Genomic DNA, 22,012 nt, shown 5'->3' on the forward strand with positions numbered 1-22,012 from the left:
CTGAAGAATGGCTAACAGTTTTCTGAAGAATTGGGAACAAGCTAGAGTGAATTACAGTGTAAGAAAAGCATAGAACTAGGTATGGTGGCTTGTGCCTATAATTCCAGCTACTGGGGAGGCTGAGGCTGGAGGCCAAGGCTAAATTCCTGGCTTGAGCCCAGGAGTTCAAGAGTGGCCTAGGCAACATAGCAAGAGTCTGTCTTGGGGGGGGAAAAAAAAAAAAAGCACAACTGAGAAAAAAAAAATTAAAGAAAAGACAGAAGTGGTGCTATGGGTCCAAAGGAAATTAGCCTTTCATATGAGTCTCCTAGGGTGAGCACCACAGTTTCTAGACTTGCTCCCACGTTGTTTCAAAGTTCACTCTGCACAGACAGCTTCTTCTTTACCCTTCTCAGTGAGATTCTACACTTTGCCACTTTAGGACTATCCTATTCCCTAACACAGGAGTGAGGTACTTGTCCTAGACTCTGTGCCTTGTGCCCTACCACACCCTAGGGCAATTCATCTGAAGCTAAACATTTCCCTAAATTTTAATTGTGTTTAGAAAGATAGTACACAGAAGCTTCAGCAGAATTGTTTGATTTTGGGAGATTCAAAGTATGCACACTTTCATAAAATATTTGTTAGTTTAGAGTGAAGCTATGCCTCCTTACTCCTGTGTAAATTTGGTGGAAAACACACGTGCATGCATGCACATGCATCACACATGCACGCATAGCACACATGTTCACACATTCAGATCTACCCATATATGTGTGCATATACACAGCACACATATGCGAATGTATACATACATACATGCCTGTGTGTGCAAGAATGCACAGCACCATACCTTTCAAAAATCAGAACTAATCAATCTCTCATCAATATCCTTAGCTGCAGAACCTATAGAAGATTATAAAGTTAGTTTTTCTTTACCTTTGGTCACATTAACTTTTTTTTGTTGTTGTTTATTTTTGAGACATAGTCTCGCTCTATCCCCAGGCTGGAGTGCAGAGGCATGATTTCGGCTCACTGCAACCTCTGTCTCCCAGGTTCAAGCCATTCTCCCATCTCAGCCTCCCAAATAGCTGGGACTACAGGTGTGTGCCACCACTCCCAGGTAATTTTTGTATGTTTAGTAGAGACGGGTTTCTCCATGTTGGCCAGGCTGGTCTTGAACTCCTGACCTCAGTAATCCACCTGCCTCAGCCTCCTGAAGTGCTGGGATTACAGGCGTGAGCCACTGCCCCCAGCCTCCACATCAAATTATTATGCTGGGTTTTCACCCTAATTAAACTGCAAAAGAGGGGGAAGAAATCTTTTCCTTTTTAATATCTCAATACAGGTCAATCTTGAGGCCAGGGATAGAATTTATGCTTTCATTTATACCATCAATAGATAAAAATAAAAAGTCCCATTTTTCTAACAAGAACATCTATATAATTATGTGAATATAGGCACGCATAAACATTTAATGTACATACATTAAAGCAAACAAATCATAGGTGTATAGTGCAATAAATGTTTATATATATAAACCACCCTGTGGTCACTACCCAGGTCATAATATAGAATATTATGATAACCTAGAAGGTTCCTTTGCACCTTTCCCAGTTAATACCACCAATTTCTCCACTCCCCAAAGCTTTTACTTCTAACACTATGAATTAATTTTGCATATTTTTGAACTTTACATGAAGTTAATCATACAGAATGTGCATTTTTTACTCAGTGTAATGATTTAGAGAGTAATTCATGTTGTGGTGTGTATCAGTAGTTCATTCTTTTTCATTGCTATGTAGTATTCCATTATGTAAACATACCGTAATTTGCTCATCCATTCTCATATTTGTAGACATTTAGGTGGTTTTCAATTTGGGTCTATTACAACTAAATCTATTACAAACATTCTTATACCTATTTTATCAGACATATGCACTAATTTCTATTGCATGTATAACTACGAGTAGAACTGCTCCTAGAATAGGTATATAGAAACTACCCAGCAGGTTTCCAACTTGGTTTAATCAACTCACACTCCACCAGCAATATATGAAAGTCCCAGATGCTCTATATCCTTGCTAACACTCAATATTATCAGCCTTCTAATCATTAGTACTTTCTAGCGGGACATACATTTCCTTGATAGTGATATTTAGGATCTTTTCATAGGTGTGGAGGCCATTTAGATGTCCTCTTCTGTGAAGGGCCTGTGCCTATTTTTTCTCTGCCCGTCTCCCACTGAGCCTATTTTTAATTAGGTTGTCGTTCACCCATATTATTAAAATTGTACTCATTTGTGACACATTTTAAGAAACTAAAGACAGTCATCCCTGGGTTTACAGGGTATTGGTTCCAGGTCTCCCATGTATACCAAAATCTGCACATGCTCAAATCCCACTATAGGCCCTGTGCATATTTGAAGTCAGTCCTCCATATAAGTGCATTTTGAGTCCCTCCAATACTGTACTTTTTATCTGTGTTATATTGAAAAGGAAATCTGCACATAAGTGAATCAATACAGTTCAAACCTGTGTTGTTCAAGGATCAACTGTATTGTGATTTTTTTAAAAGCAATTTTTATGAATTGCTATTCATAGCAATTACCATTAATTTTAAACAGTCAAAACAATAATCCCTAATGTCTTTCACTATGACATATTCTGAGGAGTCACTCAAGAAAGTATATAGTTTTCCCTTAGCTAGGCTTAGAAAAAATTATACTGAGTCACAAAAGTTGAGGTAGATCAGAGTTTATCAGCATTAACTGGTCATCAGTATCGGCCAAAAAGAAAATTCAGCCTGAGCCAGCAATTGTGTGAAACATACAATAATCTGTGGTAGACTGAGGGATTGAAAGATTATGAAAAATAGAGGACAAGATGTTACCAAAGCTATAAAAGGTTATCAGTGGGTAATCTATGAATCTATTATAATTAGGGTTAGGAAGAGATGGTGTTTTAGATTAATTATAAAGATGACCAGGACGGGCACAGTGGCTCACACCCGTAATCCCAGCACTTTGGGAGGCCAAGGCGGGCAGATCACGAGATCAGGAGATTGAGACCATCCTGGCTAACACGGTGAAACCTCATCTCTACTAAAAATACAAAAAATTAGACAGGCGTGGTGGCGGGCACCTGTCTGTAGTCCCAGCTACTCGGGAGGCTGAGGCAGGAGATTGGCTTGAACCCGGGAGGCGGAGCTTGCAGTGAACCAAGATGGCGCCACTGAACCCCAACCTGGGCGAGAGAGCAAGACACTATCTCAGAAAAAAGAAGAAAAAAAAAAAAAGAAATGCAAAATTAGCCAAGTGTGGTGGCGCATGCCTGTAATACCAGATACTCAGGAGGCTGAGGCAGGAGAATCACTTGAACCCGGGAGGAGGAGGCTGCAGTGAGCTGAGATCACGCCATTATACTCCAGCCTAGACGACAGAGCAAGACTGTCTCAAAAAATAAATAAATACATAAGGTGACCGTAATTATTCCCCTCCCAATATACACACTCCTTTGCATTGAGACTTTGCAGCTCCTCCTATCAAGAGGAAGAATCAATTTTCCCTCTCCTTGAATCTAGGCTGGCCTTGTAACTTGCTTTAGCCAATAAAATCTGTTGAGGTGATCCTGTGCCAATTCCAGCCTTGGACCTCAAGAGGCCTTGTAGGCTTCCACTGGCTCTCTTAGAAACTTATCCAGTCACTGTGTGAATAAGTCTAGGCTAGACCCACATGGTGCACTGACAGATTATCTCGGGTGAGAAATACTCTGCCAGAAGATCCTGAGATGTGCATGGAGACAAGTTTGACGGGTTATAAATTGTATTGCAATTTATAAAGGAAAGCATTTAAGGATGGGTTTGGTGGCTCACGCATGTAATCCCAGCACTTTGGGAGGCCGAGGCAGGTGAATCACTTGAGGTCAGGAGTTTGAGACCAGCCTGGCCAACACGGAGAAACCCTGTCTCTACTAAAAATACAAAAATTACCCAGAAGCAGTGGCACACACCTGTAGTCCCAGCTACTTGGGACGCTGAGGCAGGAGAATCGCTTGAACCTGGGAGGCAGAGGTTGCAGTGAGGCGAGACTGTGCCACTGCACTCCAGCAGCCTAGGTGAAATAGCAAGACTCCATCTCAAAAAAAAACAAAAACAAAAAAACTTGAGGTCAGGAGTTTGAGAAAGCATTTGAGTATCAACAAGAGCAAGGAAAATTCTGCCCACCTTTTTATAAATGCATTTTTGTCGAAGCCCTGAAATCCTTGCCTGCCTGACAGTTTAGCTTTATTAATATCATCATTTTATTGTATTATGATGGGATTTGTTTGGATAATTACTTAGATAATTTGTTGCATTTTGTGTATATTATCTTATACCACTTAGTAGAAAATAGAAAAAGTGAAAGTACTGCTTAAAATGACAGTGCAATTGGGAGCAAGATGGACTCATTAAGTTTGCCAAAAGCAATAGTCAGCTGGGCACAGTGGCTCATGCTTGTAATCCCAACACTTTGGGAGACTGAGGCAGAAGGGCTGCTTGAGCTCAGGAAATGGAGACCAGCCTGGGCAACATGGTGAGAACTCATTTCTAATAAAAATTTTAAAAATTAGCTGGGTGTGATGTGTGCACTTGTAGTCTCAGTTAATTGGGAGGCTGAGGCAGGAGGATCACCAGGGCCACATAGCGAAATCATATCTCAAACTAAACAAACCAACCAACCAAACAAAACCAAAAAGCAACAGTCATTAGTTTCAACCTAATGTTTATTGGACTAAAGATGATCTACTGTGTATTCAAGAATTAAGGAGGCGGAGGTTGCATTGAGCTGAGATCACGCCATGCACTCCAGCCAGCCAGTCAGAGTGAGACCCTGTCTCAAAACAGACGAACAACAACAAAAACAAAAACAAAACAAAACAAAAAGAAATGACACTATGTGACTTTCAAAGCTAAGCCATACACAAAGTCATACAACTTGCACTTTGCTCACTGGAATTCTCCCCCTTCTTTGATGTCTTCAACCACCATGTAAGCAGTCTGACTGCCCCTGAGGTGGCAATTCTGTGAGACTGTCCAAACTAGCCCACAGAGAGAGATCACATGGAGAGATCCTGAGACTTCTTAAAGAAAGGGAGAGAGAGAGGAGAGAGGACAGAGGAGAGACAGAGAGAGATGGGGCGGGGGGGTAGGAGGGACAAAGAGAGAGAGAGAGACCTAGCTAATTCCTAACTATCCTGTCCTTGTTCTTCCAGTTCTGCCCCCATCTGATGGTACTGGCATGAGAGACCTTAAGCCAGATTCAGGCTTTTAAACTGAGCCATTTCTGAATTCCCGTACCACAGAAACTGTGAGAGATAGTAAAGTACTTTTATTATAAATCTCTACAATTTTTTTTGCAAAGTAAGTTGCATGTGATAGCCTACCCAGAAGTTGAACCTTAAGTTAACCCTATGATTAGGATGTTGAACCCTAACTGATGTCAAAACACAAAATTACAACAAATTTAAAGATCTAATTGTCTTTCTTTTGTGATTCTGGAATTGAGTAACATCTCATTCTGTAAAATAGAATGGGTGTTCCGCCAAGCTGAGCAGAGGGGGTTGGCTTTATAGGCAAAGGGCTGAAGAAAGCAGAAAGCAGATAGACCATTTCAAAGTTCCTTTCCTCATAGGGTTAAAACAGAGTGATTTTTTTTTTTTTTTTTTTTTGAGACAGAGTCTGGCTCTGTTGCCCAGGCTAGAGTGCAGTGGCACGAGTTCGGCTAGCTGCAACCTCTAGCTCCTGGGTTCAAGCAATTCTCTTGCCTCCCAAGTAGCTGGGACAACAGGCGTGTGCCACCACATCCAGCTAATTTTTGTATTTTTAGTGGAGACAGGGTTTCACCATGTTGGCCAGGCTGCTCTTGAACTCCTGGCCTCAGGTGATCCACTTGCCTTGGCCTCCCAAAGTGCTGAGATTACAGATGTGAGCCACCATACGTGGTCTAGAGTGAACTTTCTTATCATGCAGGCTCAGGTAAACTGGGGCCCCTCTGGTGGCTGTGTTGCTATGAATTTCCTGGTTTATTTATTTATTTATTTGAAAACTAGCCCCTTTCAAAGTTCAGTTTTATTACGTAGCAGTTAGCACAGGTGACTCCATGCTGGTTTGGTCTGGTCTGCTGGGGGTTAGTACAGGATCAGTCTAATAATTTTTTGTTTGTTTGTTTGTTTGTTTGTTTGAGACAGTCTTGCTCTGTTGCTCAGGCTGCAGTGCAGTGGCATGATCTCAGGTCACTGCAATCTCTGCTTCCTGGGTTCAAGTGATTGTCCTGCCTCAGCTGGGATTACAGGCACAAGTAGCTGGGATTACAGGCATGCACCACCACGCCTGGCTAATTTTTGTATTTTTAGTGGAGATGGGAATTCACCATGTTAGCCAGGCTGGTCTTAAACTCCTGACCTTAAGTGGTCCTCCCACCTTGGTCTCCCAAAGTGCTGGGATTACAGGTGTAAGCCACCGGTGCCCAGCCCTCATAAATTTTGTTAAACACTGTCGTCGGCGTAAGAAATGAGCTAATTGATTCAAAGACGCTCAGAAACGTTCGGCAATAGGAAGGACAAATTGCAGAAGGCAGAGGAAGGCATAAGATTGAAAATGGGGATACACCGCAAGTCTTTAGTGAGAATCCCAGGTACCCACTCCTACCTGAGCTATCAGATTGTCCAAAGAACCAGCGTCACTCACTGCAGAAAATAAGTTTATTCTTTGGACAAAGTTCAAAGTTCTTTGGACAAAGTTCAAGGGGAAGCCTCCAGAGAAACAAGAGGGTCAACTAAAAGCTAAAGAACACTGGCCAGCGAGGAAGGAGACTAGGGGTTTAAACAATAACACTCTTTCATTGGTTACATGTCCTTGTGCAAATCATTTCACCATTTCTTAAAGAGAAGTTTAGACCAGAATGAGGTCTAAAGTACATTTTCATAGTAAAAATACATGATTGCATTAGAAAGAGCACACCTTTTAAAATATGACTAAGTAACGAGCAACCATATGAAGTGCTTTTTAGCCAATGGAAATTCTAGTGCATTTCTTGTAACATGTAGTCCTTTCTAAAATAGCATTAGAGATTATAATCAAAATCCTCCAGTTAAGAAAATTTAATGGTTTCCCCACCCCAATGGGACCAATGATAAGAATATGGAACAAGATATAGGGAATGGAAAGAATATGCATGCATCTAGGACTAGTGACTGCAAATATGTTACAACCCCTAAACCCAAAGCAACAGGGGAGGGAAAGACAGGTTACCAGAACATGGAAGAGTGAGTCATTTGGAGCAGGTCACCTGAAGAGGACAAGTGACATCATGTAAAGGTAAGAGACAGTCTGACTTGGTCTTTCAGGGAGAGAGTCACGGGAATATCCTGATATCATTCTCTTCGCATCCTGCAGGTTTTGTCTGTGCTCCCTCCCCATTGGTCAACCTCAGTTGGAAGCTTGAGGTACTGCCTCTATATTCTTCCTGCTCTTGGACTCTAGGACTGCAAACAGGTAGAGAGTGGCCCTGGAGGAGAAAAAGGAAGACATCCAACATAAAAGGGCAGATGAAAAGGTATTAATCATAGCTTCAGAGGATAGGTTGTAATTCACTTTTAAAAAATAAGTTACTGGCTTTGAGACAGTAGTTAAAAAACAAGACATTCTGAAGTATAAGATTCTGGAATTTGTTCTACAATCAACGTTTTTCTGTTTCGCCTCTTGACTTGAACAAATATTGGATGATGAGTGATGGTACAAACTTTAGTATTTGCTTTTCATCCATGTAAATAATTTCTCTTTATTTTTCCCTGTTCATATCCAAATGGTTTCAGCTACACACTTGGTAGTAAGGCATGATATGCCAAAACTGTCTTGGCTGAGCACAGTGGCTCATTCCTGTAATCCCAACACTCTGGGAGGCTGAGCCAAGTGGATCCTTGGAGGCCAGGAGTTCGAAACCAGCCTGGCCAACATGTTGAAACCCCATCTCTACTAAAAATACAAAAATTTGCCGGGCGTGATGGTGTGTTCTTCCAATCCAGCTAATTGGAATGCTGAGTCACAAGAATCGCTTGAACCTGGGAGGCATAGGTTGCAGTGAGCCAAGGTTGCACCACTGCACTCCAGCCTGGGCAACAGAGTGAGAATCCATCTCAAAAACAAACAAACAAACAAACAATCAAAAAACCAACTGTCTAATATTGTGGTTTTTGTCAGAGAACTATTTTGTCTTTACAACTGAGCAGATGCCTAAGAACACAACAACAGTATTGTAGGCAAAGAGAGAAAACAGTACATAGTACTACGTGGAGAAACACAGGAAGGGTGTTATTTTGTTATATATAGAATCATTACTTGCAATTATTTGTGTATACCCTAAGTTGCCTACTGCATATGTAAATTTATGTTTCCAGATGTAATTCATTTGGTGCGCAGGACACATATATCATTTTTGAGTCTTACATCTCTAAACTCTGTCCTAAACAACATAGATCGTTTGGGATCTATACACAAATCCTATACAGTCTCAGTAGATGCCTAATTTTGAGACAGTAGTCTTATCCCCACCCCGCCCCAGTTCTCCATTAAAGCCCCACCACATTAAGAAAGATAAATCTCATAAGAGTGTGTACAGGAGGTCTTAAAAAGTCCCGCTTTAAGAACTTTCCTCTCTCTCTTCAATATTTGAAACTTCTGTTTCCAGTGGTCAGTTAGACATCTCCAGCTAGACAGATGCTATATTTCGGATGCATTTCAAACGCAACACAGCCCATTTGGAACTCATTGTATTTTCCCAACTTGCCTCCTCTTCAAGTTCAGAGCATCACCATCTGACCAAGCCATCAATTTAATTCTCCTAAGCTAGAAACTTGGAAACTGTTCTCAACATTCCATTTTCCTCATCTTTTATATCCACAATCCCACAAGTTTTATATGCTCAATTTTCTAGAATACTCTAGAATACATCCTCTCCTCTCCTACTTACCGCCACTAATTTCACCAAAACTGACACAATTGCCTCCTCCCTAAACTTTCTGACAGTAAATTCTCCCCCTCATCTCCCTCTTCCTTACTTTTTTCCTAAGGTATCTGTCCAGATTCCTTTTGCTATTATTTCAAATGCATATTTAATTACATCCATCTACTCCTTAAAAATCTTAATTTTTCCCTGGGGCCCACAAAAATCTTCTGCTTTGAATGCTAATTTTCACACGCTGCCCTTCTCTATTTAGTCAACCATTCTCTGATTTGCAGTCTTTTCAGACCTGTGAAAATGCATACTTTTTGTCTTTGTTTAAGCACTCTTTCCTCTTTGGGTATAGTCTGTTTATCTAAATCTTCTCTATAACAACAGCACTAAAATAATTTATTGTGTACTACTAAGGGATAGTATGCAAACCACTTTACATTCATGAGGTTATTTCAAGCACCATTTTACATTGAGGAAACTGAGGATGTAATTTGTACAAGATCACATTTTAAGCAAGCAGTAAAACTGGGATTACAATTCCGGTCTATCTCAATCCATGAACTGAACATTTAAATGCTGCCTCCTACTACTATGTATCACATAACTCATGTCAAGTTGTACAGTTATCTTTAAGCTTCCAGATCATTCTACTTCCCCTTTTCTTAATCATTCTAGTTCCCCTTCTCTCATCTCTAATCATAGTTTGTGCCAACATCAGTATTTGGTACTAAACTATTCTTTAATATTTTCTTTCTGTTAAATCTTATCTCAACTAGATTGTAATTTGTTTTGTGAGAGGTAACTAAAAAAAAAAAAAAACAACGTTACTCCACGAGGCCACAGAATAACCTTATAATAGTAAATAGTTTTGCCTTACTAAGCAAAACCATTAATAGTAAATGGTTTTGCCTTACTGGGATAGGTAGTAAGTGTGCTTTAGGTAGATTTGGTTTGTGCAAATGTAACTGCGGTTTTTGCCATCGAAAGTAATGGCAAAACCGGAATTACTTTTGCACCAACCTAAATCTCTCATTTACATATGTAATAAATACTCGATATTTGTTTTAATTAAAATAGGGCCAGACATGTGAATTATATATAGAGGTTCTGGTAACTGAAATTTTCACAGGGGCAAAAACCCAAAATATGTATGTGCAGTTAATTTTTCTCTCTCTCCTGTGTTGGGCCATCTTTTTTTTTTTTTCTCTCTCTCTCTCTCTCTCCTTGAGATGGAGGCTCACTCTATCGCCCAGGCTGGAGTGCAGTGGCGTGATCTTGGCTCGCTGCAGCCTCCGCCTCCCAGGTTCAAGCAATTCTCCTGCCTCACCCTCACGAGTAGCTGAGACTACAGGCACCTGCCACCATGCCCAGCTAGTTTTCAAATTTTTTTAGTAGAGATGGAGTTTCCCCATGTTGGCCAGGCTGGTCTGGAACTCCTGACCTCTGGAACTCCTGACCTCAAGTGATCCGCCCACCTCGGCCTCCCAAAATGCTGAGATTACAGGCCTGAGTCACTGCGCCCGGCCTTTCTCTTCTTTTTCATGATATACTACTGGTCTTGTCTGTGCTTGTAATTATTTTAGCTGTTTATTAGTTTATTACCCAAAAAAAATCTTTATCTTTACGGGAATAATTAGCACCGATAGGAATATTCAAGTTACCAATTTTGGAAAATATGAAGTCCAAGTTGTCTTGTTTTGTTTTCTTTTATATCCTGTCTCCCTTCTTGCGAAGACATATTTTCATTTAAAATAAACCCACTCACCCCTACCCAACTCCCCAGCTGTAGCAGGGAAGGATTAAGAAGGGGGCGGGGGAAAGCCCTGTTAGGTAGCGCGGCGTTGGGCCTACTTCTGAGAGTTTAATCCTAGTAGGGTCTTTGGAGTTCTTTCTTCGGAGGCGCGTAGCTCTGCATTATTTAAAACTGTTTTCCGCAAACCCGCAATCCCTTAGGCCAAAGGCACCCCTAACGCGGAAGGTCTACGAACGGAAATATCCCGAGCTAGAGAGCGGCCTTTCCGGAAGCAGCCCCGGCTCCTCCAAGGCCGGAGGGTCGGCTGGGAGCGCTGCAGGTCAGAGAGGGCGAACCCAGCGGGACCCGCGGCCTGAGGATGGGCCTGGGGCTGCCGCCTCCGCCAGGCGACGGGAAACCCTCGGACGTGGGTTTCCGCGCGAAAGCAGCATTGCGGCCAGGCAGGAAACGTGTTCGCGAAGCAGGAGGGCCCTTGGGGCCTTTCCCGGGCGACCCGACCTGCATGGCCGCGTGGCGGGAGCTTTCCTGTTGAGCGCGGTGGAGCGCGCACGTTTCCTTCAGTTCTTTCTCAGAAGTTTAGGCCGCACCCGCACGCGCCCCCTTTCCACGATTATACAAGAGCACGCCAGGGTTTCTTATTTTTGGTGTGTTTTTGAGACCAAAGACCCCTATTCGCTAAGCCTGAGGAGGCGCCCGTCCCCTCAGCCCTGAAACGAGTCCTCAAAACGGCAACCGATGTGGGTAGCCGCGCAACCGCCCGAAACCAAAGGCCAGAGGGCGTGCCCAGGGGCCAGGTGCAAGCGGTGGGGAAAGTAACGGCTTTTGGTAGCCCCGCCCCTCCGTCCCGCCCTCTCCGCGCCTGCCCATTTTCGTTCCCTCGGGTCTGTAACCGTCTCTCGGGCCGCTTCCTCTTTAAGGCGGAGCCCGGCGTGGATATCGCGAGATCCGGCTTGGCGCCGTGACCTCCATGTGGGAGCTCCAGCTCTATAAGTAAACACTCTGCGCGGCGCAGACATGGCCTCTTCCTCTTTTTGAGGCGGTGTCTGTGGCAGCGCCTCAGAGTGGTTCCGGTCGTCTCTTCTCAAGTCGGCTGGTCGGTCGCGCGGGCTGAGAGTCGCCGCTGCCTGTCGGGCCCGGCGTCCGGTAGGTCCAGTGCGCGCGCTCGCCCGCTTGTCGCGGAGGGCCCGAGCCGCAGGGGAAGCGGCGCGGGCCGGGCGGGGCGCGGCGCCCCGAGCGCAGGGGGAGACAAAGGGGACCGGCTCCTCTCTAGGCGCCAAGATGTGGATCCAGGTTCGCACCATTGATGGCTCCAAGACGTGCACCATTGAGGACGTGTCTCGCAAAGCCACGATTGAGGAGCTGCGCGAGCGGGTGTGGGCGCTGTTCGACGTGCGGCCAGAATGCCAGCGCCTCTTTTACCGGGGCAAGCAGGTGAGGCGCGCCCGCCGCGCCCCTCGCGAAGCCGGGGGCCGGAACAGCTGGGCTCCTCTGGACGCACAGGTCCCAGGGCTCGGTGCGCCGCGCTCTGTTGTCGCCTGGCTCCGCTGCGGGTGGGCAGCCCCCGCGAGGCGCAGCGTGCGGGGCCCCGTCCCGCCGGATGGGAGGGAGTGGGTCCCTGCCAGCCCGAACTGGAGGTGCGCCGAGCGGGGTCAGAGGTGAGGGTGTCCGGGGCGCAAATACCTCGCCGTTTGTTTTTGGCAGGACAGCGGCCGTAGGCATTGGACGCCGAGGTCCCTCGCTTCCCGCGCTCGGCGGGGCCTGGGGCCCCCAGAGGGCGGGGAGGGCAGAGGGCTCTGGCGGCCATGCCTCCGCGCGGGAGACCCGGAGAGCTGGCTGACCCGGCTGAGCGTTCGCCTCGCTTCTGTGGCTTTTCCGCGTCTTCGGCTTCTAAAAGGGGGAAAAGTCAGGCATTGAGCTTTCAAGAACCATACCTCTGCTTCCTGACTGGTAGGATTCGCGCAAAATGAAGATTCCAAGGGTTTCCAGAACTTCTGGTCCCTCTTCCTCGCCGCCTCTCCTAGGTTTGGAATGTCTCGAGGGAGGTTAGAGACCTGGGCATGAAGCAGCTGTCGGTTTAACCGGGTGCCGAGTTTACGACTGCCCAATATAGGCCAGAGTGAAAAGGAGTGTAAGACTCTTCCGCTCTTCTTCTCGCCTTCTAATACTCATCTCGTTCACGCTTTTAGCACGGCACTGAAGCATAGCCAGCGGTGCATACTTGAAGGCTGACTGTGGGCACCTCTGGTATTTTTATGGTCTGGCCAGTCTAAGATTTTTTTTTTTCCTATTCCATAAGTCTTTTACAGTCTATACCCCTAGCCACTCAGACCCATCATATTTTTCTTTGTCTTCATGTTGTTGATACACTAAAAAGTTGGCATCCTGAATTGATAGACCACAGTTTGGCTCCAATCCTGTCGTTTGAAATAAGTGTAGCTCTGATTCGGTAGAAGTAGCCTACAGTCGCAAACTACTTAAAAGGAATATTTTCCTCCGCTTCACAGGCTTAGTCTTCGAAGACTGTCGAGAAATTTCATAGTAACAAATTACACTTTGGGAAGGAGAGAGCTGCTTTTTTCCCCCCGTTTCTTTCTCTCTTTAAAATAATGTTATAGCACCTTTGATTTGTGTTTGCAGCCAGTTTTGTACTGACTCCTTAGTGTTTGACTTGTAAAAACAGGTATTTAGTTGTAAGCTTTGCTTTTGAAATAATTGTACACTTGTTAAATATACCTAGATTTGTTTTGCTGTGCCTCAGGTGGCTGATATTGTTTCCTTTTGATCATAAGTGAAAAAGCATGTAATCGTCTGATGCATTTTATTTTCTAACTAGGGACAAATAGTACATGAATTCCCAGGACACTGGTGATTTCAGCACCAGAAATAGAAATGAAGGATGTTCCTGGGCGACACCCCTAAAATCTTTATTATCAAATATGCTAAAATAATGATCACATATGGGATTGGGTTAAATTCAAGGCAACAAAGTAGACTTTCAGTAAACCTGGAAGCTCATTCCAGATTCCAGGGAAAACTGAAGATAACCGTTGAACTTCTCTTCCAGGATCCTAGTGGGTAATTCAGTACTCTGGTTTCTTCAGCCCAGTAGGGAAGAGGAATAGACCTTTGGTGCCAGCCATTAACTTGGAGACAGAAAAGGAAGGTCATTCGTACCAGCTGTGTGTTCGCTTCCTTATGAGCTGACAGGTAGCTATGGCAAGAGTGTTATCTTATCTTGGTCTTTGGAGCTCCACAGATGAGTTAGCTTACCTGTAGCAGGTAGCTACTGGATTGGCATAACAAAAAGTCCCCATCCTGTAAAATACCATGTCCTCATTGGGAAAAGGTCCCCATTCTTCAAAATGCTTTACTGCCACGTAGTGAAAAACGTCATAAATGGCAGACAGTACATTTATTTTTGTTTAAGTGGACCCGCCCCCCATACTCCATTCGTGTGTTAGGTTGCAGCTTTTAATCTTTGGTATGTATCAGAATCGCTTGTGGATATTTATTATAGATGTTCAGCTCACCCCAGAACTGCAAGTAGTTAAATTTAACAAGACCCCACGGGAGATTCTGATAACACCAGAGTTTAGAAAATGAATGTTGAGAGATAGTCTCCTACTAGTCTCTTACTATTCAAAGTATGGTCCCTGGATTCTCAGGACCAGCAGCATTGGCTTTACCTGGAAACCTCACGCCAGACCTACTGAAGCAGAATCTGTATTTTAACAAGATCTCCAGGTGATCTGTATGTAAATGAAGTTGGAGAAGCAGTGTTAATTGACTCCACTTTTTTTTTTTTTTTTTTTTTGAGCCGGAGTCTTGCCCTGTCGCCAGGCTGGAGTGCAGTGGCGCGATCTCGGCTCACTGCAACCTCCGCCTCCCGGGTTCAAGCGATTCCTCTGCCGCAGCCTCCCAAGTAGCTGGGACTACAGGCGCTCCACCACTCCCAGCTAATTTTTTGTATTTATTTTAGTAGAGACGGGGTTTCACCATTTTGGACAGGATGATCTCTATCTGGGACCTCAGGTGATCTGCCCACCTCGGCTTCCCAAAGTGCTGGGATTACAGGCGTGAGCTACCGTGCCCGGCCTTGACTCCACTTTTGAGTGTCAAAGTGGAAACCTGCAGTACAAAGCTATAAGTTCTGGTTAGAGTGGGATAACATGCTGTGAACATTCTTACCTGGGAAGTTGAGTTTGAGGAACGCGGGGATTGGGTCTTTTTCAGGAAGAGTTATGTTGGTGAATCTTTAAATCTTTTGAGAATCCAGAGCTTTCCCTATTTTAAAGGATTCCCTCTCCTGTCATTCTTTCACTCCTTACCACTGTAGAGATGGCCTTAAAATAGATAATAATGTGGGGCATGAACCATAGTTGAAGAAAAAAGTTGCCCCTCCCCCTTGGCTTTCACACAGAATATAAAAGTACTTGCTTGTTTAAAGGAGTATCGATGTATATATTATATATGATGTATATAATATATATAATATGTGATGGATACATGAAAGTTATTAACTTATGCCCTTCACTGGCAGCGCTCGTCAGTAGTTGCTTGGGAATGACTTCCCACTGCCCTCTCAGCCACTTCCACTTGGCATTTGCTTTCTGGTATTCCCTTGCATTATTGTTGTAGTTCCTCTTGTTACTTGGAATTTCTTCTTTCAACTCAGTAAAATTTAGAGAGTGGTCTGACAAAAAATCCTAACAATTTTTGCTTCTTAAGTATTGTAAATCCTGCATCCCCATCTTCAAGTATGGCAGTTCTCAAACATTTACTTTTGAGACATTGGTGGACCTAAGTTACATCCTTCTGACTCATATGTTTGTAATTTCTAAATGACTGCTTCCTTTTTTCCCTACTTAGAGCATAATTTGAGTGTCAGAGATAACTTTCAATCTTCTTTCATTAAATATGGAAGAACTTCAGTACTTTTCAAGTAAATCATCTCAACACTTCACAGCTCTTCATAGTATGTGAAGCTTTGTGGAATAAAGTTGTGTGAAACTTGTTATTGCAGTAGATAAATGGTCACTATTGTAGGAAGACTGAAGGGAGTACCTATGAATTAGGGAAGGAGTCGATAATCTGGGTTTAAAAAGCCTGTCATAGCAAGCATGAGGAAAGGTGGTTATATGTTACTGTGGATATAACTTATTATAGGGCCTCATGCCTTGATATGCTTAGACATTTGCTTAGAGACATATGCTCTTACGACATTTTTTCCTGTCAAATCAAATTTTAAAAAGTACCACTTGAAACAGCTTGTATTTACTCATGACAGTCATTGAGTAGAAACTAACCAGGAGTTGAATGTAGAAATACCCTCAACGTCCCTCTGACTCTGGTTCCCCAAACCTAAGTGGAAAAATGTTCTTTCAGTTTCCAGCAGTTGTTGTTTGTGTTTTTTTTTTTTTTTTTTTTTGAGACGGAGTCTCGCTCTGTCGCCCAGGCTGGAGTGCAGTGGCCGGATCTCAGCTCACTGCAAGCTCCGCCTCCCGGGTTTACGCCATTCTCCTGCCTCAGCCTCCCGAGTAGCTAGGACTACAGGCGCCCGCCACCTCGCCCGGCTAGTTTTTTGTATATTTTTAGTAGAGACGGGGTTTCACCGGGTTAGCCAGGATGGTCTCGATCTCCTGACTTCGTGATCCACCCGTCTCGGCCTCCCAAAGTGCTGGGATTACAGGCTTGAGCCACCGCGCCCAGCCAGTTTCCAGCAGTTTTATCACTTTAACTGCTATCTTCATTTTTGGAAATATCCTGCTAGTTAATTTGCATGTTTTATACTGTTAGAGTTTTTATTATCTTTAAACACTTCCATTTAAAAATAGTCATAATGTTTATCAGTTCTATGTTATGCTTTTTCAGCTCCTTCAGAATTAGTGAGGTATTTTGTTTGAGTTTTTTTGTGGGGGCTGTTGGAGAGTGTCAAAATGATGGTGTGAATGCAGTGTTTGCTCCTTGAGTTTTTTGGGGTTTTTTTTCTCGTCTATGGGAGTTCAAGACTAGAGGGTGTTCCTTTTTTTTGTTTTTTTTTTTTTGTTGTTGTTGTTGTTTAGGGGGTGTTCTTTTTGTTTTGTTTTGTTTTTAACCAAGGAAGCAATATTCACATCCCTATCCTTATTAAGGCTTATTTGCTTACTGACTTGGGATACTGCTTAGGCTTGTTTAGAGTGAGCATGCTAACTTGTGAGGTAGTACATAATTTAATTCCCTGACTGGGAAACTTGTGAAATTCTTGATCCTTTGTTCTGCTTGACAAATACGAATACCTATAGTGTTTGAGATTGTGCTTGTTGGGTTCTTGGACCACCAGATTTCAAATTACTGATCTAGTAGATTAAAAGTTTTAAATTCCGGACTTAACTTTTATTTCTTTTTGGTTGACTTCTCAAATACGGTGTTACTTTGTTAGAGTTGTGAATGTTGAAAAGTAATACATATGAAGAGTAGAAAATGAGCAATTTAAAAATCGGTTATGTTTCTGGGAAAGTGATAGTTCTGGCCTGAAAGGAGTTTAGTTTTCTTGTTTCATTGTATTATAGTGAAATTGCCAACTGAACTTTATAAAGAAACAAAATGGAGACTTAATTTTCTAGGGCTGTTGTATTAATGTAGCAAAACCTGGGTGGCTTAAAACAATAGAAATTTAGCCTCTCACAGTTCTAGAGGTCTACCAAGTTGTCAGCAGGACCATCCTCTGATAGCTCTAGCGGGGAGAACCCTTTACACTTTGCTGGAAATTTTCTTTCTTGGCTTGTATTAAGTACATCACTCCATTCACAGGGCTGCCTTTTTCCTGTGTCTTCACATTGTCTTCCTGCTGCATCTTTCCGAATGTCCCCTTATTATGAGGACACTAACCATGTTGGATTAGGGCCCTAATGGCTTTGTTTTAACTTAATTACCTCTCTGAAGACCCTATCTCAAAGTGAAGTCACATTCTGAGGTACTGGTGGTTAGGACTTCAACAAAAAATTTTGGCAGGGACATAACTTCCTTAGCCCATAACAGTAGATTTTGCATTTCTTTTGTTAAATTTATTTCCTGATTATCTCTTTAAAAGACTCTGTTTCCAAATAAGGTTACATTCTCAAGTACTATGGATTAGGATTTCAACCCATAACCCTTGCCAAAATATGGGTGGGTTGCAAGATAATTTATTCACTATTCATCCTGGAAGACTTCTTGATAAAACGTTGTAATTCTTGCAGATGGATAGAATTAGAGAACTTCAGGCAAGTGGAGTAGCATGAGCAAGAATTAGAATTATTCCTTCTTGGTTTTTTTGCTGCTTGACTTGAAAAATAAAAACCTACTGATAATGCTTTATTTTGCTCTGTCGCCCAGGCTGGAGTGCAGTGGCCGGATCTCAGCTCACTGCAAGCTCCGCCTCCCGGGTTCACGCCATTCTCCTGCCTCAGCCTCCCGAGTAGCTGGGACTACAGGCGCCTGCCACCTCGCCCGGCTAGTTTTTTTGTATTTGTTTTTTAGTAGAGACGGGGTTTCATCGTGTTAGCCAGGATGGCCTCAATCTCCTGACCTCGTGATCCGCCCGTCTCGGCCTCCCAAAGTGCTGGGATTACAGGCTTCAGCCACCGCGCCCGGCCCCTGATAATGCTTTAGAAAGATAAAATATTTAACTTAATGTCTTTTTTTTAAAAAGTGTAACACTGAGCTGATGACTTAATGTCTTTATGAAAAATGAGGTCATAAAACAACTTTGAAAATTCACATTTCTTGAAGTTGATTCAAGCACTGATTAAAAATAAAACTTGATGAGAAATTAAATCTAGTTTAGAGTTTTTCTGTGTAGGTCATAAGGTCACAGCAACCATGAAACATTTTGGGTTTGATTGATTGATTGATTTAGAAACAGGGTCTCACTCTGTTGCCCAGACTTGAGTGCAGTAGCATGATCATGGCTCACTGTAGCCACGACCTCCTGTGCTAAAGTGATCTCCCACCTCAGTCTCCTGAGTAGTTGGGACCCCAGGCATGTGCAGCCACACCCGCCTAAGTTTTTTATTTAATTTATTTTTATTTTTTGTAGAGATGGGGTTACCCAGACTGGTCTGGAGCTCCTGGGCTCAAGAGATTCTCCCACCTTGACTTCCCAAAATGTTGGGATTACAGATGTGAGGCATGGAACCCAGCCTTTTTTTTTTTGAGACAGAGTCTCTCTCTGTTGCCCAGGCTGGAGTGCAGTGGCACAATCTCGGCTCACTGCAACCTCCGCCTCTGGAGTTCAAGAGACTCTCTTGCCTCCGTCTCCTGAGTAGTGGGATTACAGATGCACCACCACGCCTGGCTAATTTTTGTATTTCTAGTGGAGACATGGTTTCACCATGTTGGACAGGCTGGTCTCGAACTGCTGACCTCATCATCTGCCCTCCTCGGCCTCCCAAAGTGCTGGGATTATAGGCGTGAGCCACTGCGCCTGGCCCATTTTTTTGTTTTAATGGCTAGCAGTGTTCTCTGTAGTGAATATGGAGTAACTATTAGGAATTTATTGGGGTCCAGAGAAGACACTGACATCAGAGGCCATTAAGTAATAGGAATGGTTTTAAAATTTCTAAATTGTAGTGCTATGGATTTTAAGTTTCGCTAGGACATTTGAGCAACTGAAAACGTAGAAAGATACATTTTAGAGAAGCATTTCAGTATTCTTTCTTTATTTTCTAGTTGGAAAATGGATATACCTTATTTGACTATGATGTTGGACTGAATGATATAATTCAGCTGCTAGTTCGCCCAGACCCTGATCATCTTCCTGGCACATCTACACAGATTGAGGCTAAACCCTGTTCTAATAGTCCACCTAAAGTAAAGAAAGCTCCGAGGGTAGGACCTTCCAGTCAGCCATCTACATCAGCTCGTGCCCGTCTTATTGATCCTGGCTTTGGAATATATAAGGTATGTTGTTTTCTTCAGACTTACTGTTGCGAGAATACAAATAAATTTCTTTTGTGTTCAGGATGTTTTGAGTAAGTAAACAGTGATTGCCATTTGAAAATAAAGATTGGGATGTTAATATAGTAACTTTTAAAAGTAGTCTTTTAAAAATTGATATGAAATACGTAGACAAATGTACAAGATGTATATGTACAGTTTAAAGAGCAGTAAAGGAAATAATTGTGTAATTGCACCAAGGTTAAGAAGTAGATTGATTTGAAATACTTTTTTTTTTTTTTTGATATGGAGGCTTGCTCTGTCACCCAGGCTGGAGTGCAATGGTACAATCTTGGTTAACTGTAACCTCTGCCTCCCAGGTTCAAGCAATTCTCCTGTCTCTGCCTCCTGTGTAGCTGGGATTACAGGCGTGCAGGACCACACCCAGATAATTTTTGTATTTTTAGTAGAGACAGGGTTTCACCATGTAGGCCAGGCTCGTCTCAAACTCCTGACCTCAGGTGATCCACCCACCTTGGCCTCCCAAAGTGCTGGGATTTCGGAGGTGAGCCACCTTGCCCAGCCTTAAATACCTTTTTAAAGCCTCGTATGTGTCCCTATCGGAACACTTCTCCCTCTGTCTCCCTAAGAGGTAAACTGCTTATTCTGACTTTTATGCTCATTTTGTTTTTCTTTAGTTTTGCTACTTACGTATATTTCTCTAGGCAGTATGTTTTGTCTATATTTGAATTTTATATGATGGAATTCTACTTTTTCTCAGCATTGAAAGATTCTCTGCATATAGCTGTGTTTTATTGCTTTTCACTATTATGTCATTCCATTTTATTAACATACCACAGTATATTTAATCTAATGCATAGATACCTGGCCTGTTTCCAGTTTCAACTGTTTTAAACAGTGCTGTTTTGAACCTTCTGTTATCCTGGTGCATATGTTCAAGAATTTCTACCTAGGATTAGAAGTGCTAGTTGTTCACCCACAGGGTACTTGCCAAACTGCTATACTTCATTCCATTGGTCTATTTGTCTAGCTCTGTTCCTATACTGTTCTGAGTACTGTGGCCTTATGGACTGTTTTGATCTCCCTTTCTCCTATCTCCCCAATTTCTTTTCACGTTCAGGGTCTCTTGGTTTTCTTGGCTTTTAGTATTTGGATACAAAAACTGTAGAAATAGCATGTAAAGCTCTACAATAATCTGATGGGATTCTATGGGGATTGCATCTATAGATGAGCTTGGAGAATCGACATCTTTACAATGTCGAGTCTTTTAATTCATGAATAGACTTCTCCATTAACTTAGATCTTTTCTTTCCTTCTTTTATTTATTGATTGATTGATTGATTTATGTGAGACAGGATCTTGCTCTGTCATCCAGGCTGTACTGCAGTGACGTGAACACGGCTCACTGTAGCCTTGACCTGCTGAGGTCAAGTGATCTTCCTGCTTGGCCTCCCAAAGTGCTAGGATTACAGGCGTGAGCCACCGTGCCCAGCTAACTTGGATCTTTGACATCTTAATTAGTTCTCTCTTTACATATTTAATATTTTGCTTTATTTCTGGTAGCTTTGTTTTTGATGCAATTATTATATATAGTTATCTTCTAAAATAGTAATCTGTTTGCTGATATATAGAAATGAAATTGATTTATTTGACTTTTGTAACCAGCAACCTTTCAAAGCTATCTTTGTAACTTCTTAATTCTTATCAGTTGGGATAAATGGGCACCTATACTGTTTTTCAAAGCATTTAAGACCAAAAATTGAAAATCGGTAGATGAAGTAAATTATTCAAAATTATTCAAATGGAGATAATTTTGGATATATGGAAAAATGCCAACAGATATAAATATGTATATGGAAAGATTAAGAAGAGATAGAACTATGTTTCCAAAGAAAGTACCAGGCTTGGGTTGCTGAACTGTTTTAAACCTATGAGGAGTAGATCATTATAATGTTACCTAAATTTACCTACAACATAAAGAAGGAAAGCTTCCTATTGCTTTATAAATTGAGTTTAATACTGATACTAAAACATGACAAAAAGCACATCAGCATCACTAACATTGATATAAAACGTAAGTTCTAGTCAGCAAATAGAATTATGGCTATATTCACTGATTTACCTTGCTTTTAAAAAATTATGGCTGCTTATTAAAAATATATTACTTAAAGCACATATGGTTTGTCAGGATGTGGGGACAGTTCATTATTTTAAAATGTTTCAGTATAATTCATTGTACTAATAAACCAAAGAAAACAAATTAATTTAAAATGTTTTCTGCATTTAAATACAAATTTGAGTCATTTGTGATTAAAAAAAAAAAAAACTCTTGGCTGGACGCGGTGGCTCACGCCTGTAATCCCAGCACTTTG

General features: G+C 42.4%; 1 protein-coding gene across 8 annotated transcripts in view; it reads left to right on the top strand.

The window, feature by feature from the left end:
• Positions 1 to 11,351: 11,351 nt before the first annotated feature.
• The window catches only part of UHRF2 (ubiquitin like with PHD and ring finger domains 2), a 99,138-nt gene continuing 88,477 nt past the window's right edge, over positions 11,352 to 22,012 (top strand). For 7 of the 8 annotated variants that reach the window (XR_004177863.1, XR_004177864.1, XM_021927506.2 and 4 more), the window contains exons 1-2: positions 11,352 to 12,155; positions 19,413 to 19,643. Coding sequence is in view for 6 of the 8 variants with exons in the window: in XM_021927506.2 (XP_021783198.1) it covers positions 12,003 to 12,155; positions 19,413 to 19,643 (384 nt within the window). In the remaining 2 variants the exon portion in view is untranslated. The remainder of the gene's footprint in view (positions 12,156 to 19,412; positions 19,644 to 22,012) is intronic. The other variant, XM_031654218.1, reaches the window with a different exon arrangement.

This window comes from Papio anubis, chromosome 13 (genome assembly GCF_008728515.1).
Source record: "Papio anubis isolate 15944 chromosome 13, Panubis1.0, whole genome shotgun sequence".
In the NCBI taxonomy this organism is placed as follows: Eukaryota; Metazoa; Chordata; class Mammalia; order Primates; family Cercopithecidae; genus Papio; species Papio anubis.